Raw genomic sequence first — 7,473 nt, forward strand, 5'->3', positions numbered from 1 at the left:
GCTTTATTTGTTTGTTTTTAAAGGCCACAATAATCTCCATATGACATTTGTTTTTAATATTTTTTCATAAATGAATAACCTATTTTATGATAATGTTTCACGCAAAAGTAGTGAAATTACCCCATGTACAAGCTTTATACACTATTTTCACTATCACTGATATTGTTTTGAATATTTCAGGAAAATCCGTGAACTAAATGTCCCATTTAGAGCTGAGGCTAGATTTTAAAAACACATTCTAAATCCTGACCTGTTGTTATAGAAAAAACAACCCCAAAAGGGGTTCCCGTTCCTGGATTGAATTTGTACTTTTGAACACACAGTATTTTGAAAACATTTCATTTTGAATACTTGAAATTGAAGTACAAAGCAATCTTCGCTTGCAGTTGAGTAATATTTGACCAGGAGTACTTTGTCCACCTCATATAACCCGATGAGGCCAATTATTTTGGCACACCCACACACAAACCTGCTTTGTATATGTTATGCTTGTCTGTTTCACTTTAGTGTGGATCCCTCGAGCTCAAGAATATATATTTTTTCATGTTTTAATACATTCTAACCTAAACACAATGGTATTCGTATCCAACAGAACAGTTGTGTGTCATGACGTACAGTCAGAGAATATGGAACAGAGATATCCATATCAGTTTCTCCTTCATAAAAAAGCGTACCGATTTCTAAACTTGATAGATTTTACACAATACTGTCAGGTTCTTTTGTCTTTCATAGTCCAGTGGAGCGGTTCCTAACCTTCCCAAACCCCAATCTGGATCAGCGCCCACTTGAACATGTTGAAAGTGTCTGACCATCTGACCCATCTGGTCAGATGTGGGTGGACCACATGCAAAATAATCTCAGGGTATAGGGAAAAGAAATATGCCCCCTCGCTTTCTCCTCCTGGGTCTGTCCTCCTCATCCTAACCTGTATGTGCACTAGGTGGTAGCTAAGAAGCGCAGAGAGAGGGGTCTGCCCCGGGCCTTCGAGATCTTCACAGACAGCAAGACGTACGTGTTGAAGGCCCAGGACGAGAAGCACGCTGAGGAGTGGCTGCAGTGCCTCAATGTGGCCGTGGCCCAGGCCAGAGAGAGGGACAACAGAGAGGCCACCACCTACCTGTGACATGCAGGCCAGAGAGAGGGACAACCGAGAGGCCACCACCTACCTGTGACTGACCGCCAACGGAGGCATCTGCATGTCGTGGGGGAGGTCCAGGGACCCCATGCTGGTCCTTGATGGGGTCCCAGCTAAATGTGTTAACCCTAGAACACTAAACATATTTTTGTTACGCCATCACTAAACACGGGTATATTTTACGTCAAATATTCCATAAAAAAATATAGTATACAGCAATACATGGCAACTTGAGGTACCAGTACTCTTCTTTAATATTTCATCATGACTTTTCACAAAAAAAAACAAAAAATAGATATCATGGGGGGCCCTATCATAGGGGGGCAACATCGGTGATATATTACTAAATACAAAAAATGGAGCTGGGAACTTCTCCTTTGGTCCACACAGAAAAAAGAGTCCATTGTGCTGTCCGGGAGAAAGTCACCCGTGTTTAGTGTTCTAGGGTTAATACAGTATCAAATCAAATGTATAATTGGGCTAATTAGAAAATAGCAGATTTACAAGCTGTCACTTCACGACATGTTGTGAGCTTGTAAATCGGAAGATGTTTGAAGAGTTCAAGACGTGTGCACGCATGCACGCACACACACACACACACACACACACACACACACACACACACACACACACACACACACACACACACACACACACACACACACACACAGTCACACAGTCACACACACACACACACACACACACACACACACACACACACACACACACACACACACACACACACTCACACACACACACACACACACACACACACACGCGATATTAACATAACAAATATTACAAGATATTAATATTACACTCTGCATTGCAAACTCCTGTGACTCACACATTACAGTACCTCTACTACTAAAAGGTATTTTACAATTGACACAATCAAAATCCTCAGTGTTGATTTGAGTTCATAAATAGGACCAAGTGGACCCTTATGGGTTTGTAACTCATGAGTGTACAAATGGGACCAAATGGAACCTGACGGGTCCATTTCTAAATGATCAGAGTTAAATGAACACTCTTTTTACTCTAAGTGCAGCTCACTAGTTCCCTAATGCAGTGGTTCCCTAATGTTTCCCTAATGTTTTAGGTCAAGACCCAAAGAATAAATCTATCTGCCCAAAACCCAAACTAGTAAAAACTTTTAGAATTCCTTAGATTTTATGATTTTTTAAAATTGTAATAATAATAATATTAATAATTACTGTTACTGTACGTGCATTCCTGTCTTATACTGTATTTATTTTTAAATCTGAAACCAAGCAATATGTAAACCTGTGGTTTCCTAAAGTGGGGTCCAGGTACCCCACCTCACCCCCCCCCCCCCTGCCCCCCAGGGGTCCTTGAGGGGGTTCCAAGGGGGTCCCCAGCTAAATCGCTGATAGGAACCAAGTGGACCCTTATAGGTCTAGTTATAGGGGGTCCGTGGCCTAATGCATCACCAATCTGGGAGTTTGAGTACCACTGATGTAAACTAACTGTCCATTTCAACTTGGGTGAATGGGGACCAACTATATAGGTACGCTGTATGTAAGCTAAGCAGACTGTCTGTAGCTACTAAAAACAAAACAAGCAAACCTTACTGTGTGAACATTGACACGGACCAGCTTTCTGCTGTTAGTGGGATGTTATAAGAAACAGCAAGGACCAATCAAATCAAACCAACCACTGTACACAAGCAGCGATCGTATGGTGAGTGAACTTAACAATGACCTTTGCCGTGAACCGGGACCCATGCAGCGGAAGCTTCCGGTCGGAGCCTTGGTCTTGCTTTCGGGTGGTTTGTGTAGACAACTGAGCTGGGACTGGAACGCTGTGATTTATATTCAGCAATAAGGATAAGCATTAGAGATGCAGAGCCCATAGGGAACGTGTAGCAATAAAAGTGAACAGGGTTTTCTTGGAGCAGACAAGAAGACAGGGAGACTAGTCTAATGGACAACAGATGAGAGGAGCACGCCATCCTGGAAACTCCCCATATGTGTGTGTGTGTGTGTGTGTGTGTGTGTGTGTGTGTGTGTGTGTGTGTGTGTGTGTGTGTGTGTGTGTGTGTGTGTGTGTGTGTGTGTGTGTGTGTGTGTGTGTGTGTGTGTGTGTGTGTTAGGGCTTTAAGCAACCTTGTTGGTACTAGTTGACTAGTTGATAAGAAAAGTTTTTTTTTTAACATAATAGGTAGTAAAACAACTAGTCGACTAGTCGACGTAAACTAGGCAACTAGTCAACTAGTAAAAATCAAACACACATTCACACACCGATGGCGGAGGAAACCATGCAAGGCACCAACCTGCACAACGGGAGAACATAGGGGTTCAGTATCTTGCTCAAGGACACTTCGACACTAACTCTTTATCATCACTGTAACAGTGTCAAGCGGTTACTCACTTCCAACCTGGCATATCTATTTTTGGCAAGTCATTATAGGCAACAAATATGAATTCAAACTCTAAACAAACAAAGAAACAAAAAGAGCTGATCGACAGTCAAAACTAGAGCTTGTAGATCAGCTATTATATCACTAACTGTCGTACAATTAAGTATATAGGGTTTAAGTGTGTGTGTGTGTGTGTGTGTGCGTGCGTGCGTGCGTGCGTGCGTGCGGCGTGCGCACGCATGTGCGCGCCGATGTATTTGTGCATGTTTATGCACCTCCGTCTTTGAGTGTGAGAATGTGTATGCGTGTTTGCATGTGTGTGTTTGTGTGTATTTATGCCCCTGAGTGTGGGAATGTGTACACGTGTGTGTGTGTGTGTGTGTGTGTGTGTGTGTGTGTGTGTGTGTGTGTGTGTGTGTGTGTGTGTGTGTGTGTGTGTGTGTGTGTGTGTGTGTGTGTAAAGCTGTTGTTCAAACGTCTCTCTCAGAGCAGTGAAATATGGCAGTCAGTTTGTATGTATTGAAGAGCACAGGCCTGTGTCGGCCTTTAGCGAATAAGAAATGTCTGAAACAGTCCAGCCACCTTGCTATAATGAGCTACGTCTGCTTGGTTGTTGTCAAATGGTTCAGTTTTAGGCCACATATCACAAAGGGAAAAAAAAGACTCTTGAAGTTAATTAGTGGTTTTCCTGAGGGTTCAGAGCCATGTGCCAGCTCAGTCTTGTTGATTTAAGATTTTTCTTTTTTTGTTTGAGAAGGTCCCAGAATGACTGTGATACCTTACAGACTTTTTGTTTTTAAATATACTGTTTATACTTTTAAGAAAAATGTTTATCAGTTTGGGGCTTCTAAATGTTTGAGGTTTTTTATGTTTAAACTGTTAAATTGGATCAAATGAAAATTAATGTCCAATTGTTAACATGTCTATTCCAGTTCCTCTTTTGTTTTCCTCTCCTCTCTCTCCTCCTTTCCTGCCGTTAGCTCTGTGTAGCGTATTCTTAATGTACACCAGGTCATGTTTATTCATATAGCCAGCCAAGGAGCCACGGCCTCCGGCAGTATGTTAGTAAAACATTGTAACTCACTTACATTTGACCCACTGACCAAGCTAGCGTTGCTTGATGCAAACACATGCACAATTTCTTTGCCTACTTGAATCGGTGTGTTCTTGGCAAGGCTGTTATGTTCTGTGAATTTGCCATAGAAAGAACTGTAGCGATGTACCCACTAACCCACCTGACTCGACCTTAAACAGGTTAAATTCCTGTATTAGCTACCTTCGGCTGTTTCAAATTTTGGTGAAATGTGTTATTGAATACTGCTTATCTGGGTCATGCCAGTCACCTCTTTCCCTACCGAAGAAGTCCTCCATTTCCACATGAACAAATTGAATGTGAAATGATGTAAAAAGAATGTTTGAGGTGCGTTTCATGTAGCTCCTGAAAGATATAGATATGGATAGATCTACCTGCGAGATAAGGCAAAGCAAGTGCTCCTTGCGTGTCTTTCTCCCAAACAGTGAACATGCACTGAGACGTTATTTAGCTTGAGGTCTGGTCTGGTTACTGCGTCCTAAAGTTCTAGTGGTGTCAATTGTATACAGCCAGTCATAACACTGCCTTTCCCACTGGGTCAGGTTACCTCTGTTTGTTGGTCTAGCCCACTTCAGTCACTTGCCTGCCAGAGAGTTCTCCACACTCTCTCTCTCTCTCTCTCTCTCTCTCCCTCCTTGGGGGCGTGATGAACCTGCATCTCCTTCTGATCATTTGTGTTTCTCCGTCTCCTTCCTTTTTTTTTTTTTTTTTTTACCTATTTCTTTATTCTTCATTTCTAAATTCTGACCCACATGCACAGCTGGCTATAAGCTCCTCAAATTGAAACCGAATTCCCATGCACAGACAACACTTCTGCCTAAAGCATTCCCAATGTCTAATACAATTAAATTCCCCCCATAATCCAATTTATTTCCTAAGACCTTTCACCATAATATTGTGTTACGTAGCAGCAATGTGTGCCAACACATCAATTAATGTCAACATTTTAACAATTTCTCCTGTCATTTAGGGTGTGTGACGCCATCAAAACAACGGATCAGATGTTTGTTTTTTGGACATTTTATATGCAGCCACTTGTAGCACGTCTCCTCGCCCTGCCAAACATACACCAGTCCAACGTCAACAGTTTATCTTCTGGCAAAATACAAAACACTGCCACACTGAAGCTTATATCACATGACTCATGTGATATAAGCTTCATGTGACATGAGGTTCAGAAAGTCTGCCGTTCACTCCGAAAGTACCGCTTTTTTAAATTCGCTAAGGCTGCGTTGATTCTAAACTGTTTGAAGTGAACGTCCAGTCGTGTGAACGTCAAAGCTGTCACGAAGTAACCATTTGAACACTGACATCTTGGCCTATAGTTTCCAAACCTCGAGGGCCGACTCTGAAGCCAAAATGAGTTTGAAGTGTCTACATCTCTCTTTGTAGGAAGCCTATTTCTTCCTGTCTGTCTATCTATCGGTCTTTGTCTCTGTCACAATCTGTTTTTCTGTTTCACTGAAGAACAGGAAGCTCTGACTGTACTCTCAATGTAGGCCTACAGTACACCATCCATCAGTGACCCCTATTCACTGTGAATGTGTTTAAGCTACCGAAACCACTTAGTACTGGGCTTCCAATAATCACATACACATTTATGAAGATGATTAACAAGTATTAACATTTCTGAATATATACATCAAATCGTTTGAGAGCTTAGCGAATAGCCTTGTGTAAAAATAATCATATAGCGATAATAATTTTAGCAGGTTTTTTTTATTTTATTTTTAATACAATGTCAATATTTATTGCTCTGTGACACAAGAAATCATGTAGATCTTGTCTGACAGATTGTGCATTGTCACACAGTCAAATCCTCAGTGTTAATTTTAATTAAATTAACACAGAGGAGTTTACTGGGGACTTCGATGTCTTTGCTTTATTTTTATTTTTTGTCTTCATCTACAAATGAGCTGAATTGTCACGAGGAATTGATTATGGTTTGTATATTTGCCTGCTGTACCTCTAGCATGTATTTATTTGTATTGATCTGTTTGTTTCTGAAGAGATATAGGCTACTATAAATCTTTTATCAGTGAAATTAAATCAAAATTCATCAGTTTCTTCATATTCTTTTTTAGATATTTTTGGGGGCTTTTTGCCTTTATTGATAGATATACAGTAGTTTGACAGGGAACTGGGAGAGAGATGGGGGGAGACACAACAAAGGTTGTCGTAGTAATCTCAGCAAGACAGATGGCTTCTTGGTTAGAGTGGGTGCATATTATCACACAAAAAGATGAAGTTACCTACCTAGGTTCCATCCTGGAGGCTAATCTTTCCGGTGATAAAATGGCAACCAACGTAATCAAAAAAGTCAACCAAAGAACAAGATTCCTTTACAGGATCTCTGGTCAACAAAAACACCTAACAGGAGCCCTCATACAAGGTTATGTTAAACTACATTAGGCTCACAATTCGCTTATTGTAAGATGGCTTCTTAACAGAAACTTCACATAAACTCACATACTCTCCAAGAGTCTGGGCTTTTTGCGTCATGACGTAGTGTGTAGCTCCTCCCCTCCGTGGTACTAGTGCGCACTCAGTCACTGATCGCCATTTGGTTTTTCTTCTGCTTAGAGAGAACAACTTAAAGCTCGACGACAGATTTCTCAGATAGTCTCAAAAGGACAAGAGTTTCAGACTACTTGGACCGCGAGGCGAGAACTGCGAAATATCAGTGAAACTACACTTACAGTTACGAGTAAGTTATTTGATCTTGTCTGATTTTATATTGATAACTGTTTTAATCTCCAGCTAAGGCTGTGAGCTGACTAGACGTCTTCAGGCCTACTAGCCTTCCGGCTGTTGTACCAAGGGACAGGCCTAAACCTGTCCTGACAGATTGACGTGGTTACC

At 41.3% G+C, this 7,473-nt stretch overlaps 1 protein-coding gene across 1 annotated transcript in view; it reads left to right on the plus strand.

The window, feature by feature from the left end:
- veph1 (ventricular zone expressed PH domain-containing 1) overlaps positions 1 to 1,161 on the plus strand; it is a 143,889-nt gene extending 142,728 nt beyond the window's left edge. The window contains exon 17 of the mRNA XM_079513815.1: positions 941 to 1,161. Within this exon, the coding sequence (XP_079369941.1) occupies positions 941 to 1,123 (183 nt within the window). The 3' untranslated portion in view covers positions 1,124 to 1,161. The remainder of the gene's footprint in view (positions 1 to 940) is intronic.
- Positions 1,162 to 7,473: the final 6,312 nt, after the last annotated feature.

This window comes from Electrona antarctica (genome assembly GCF_951216825.1).
Source record: "Electrona antarctica genome assembly, chromosome: 11".
In the NCBI taxonomy this organism is placed as follows: domain Eukaryota; kingdom Metazoa; phylum Chordata; class Actinopteri; order Myctophiformes; family Myctophidae; genus Electrona; species Electrona antarctica.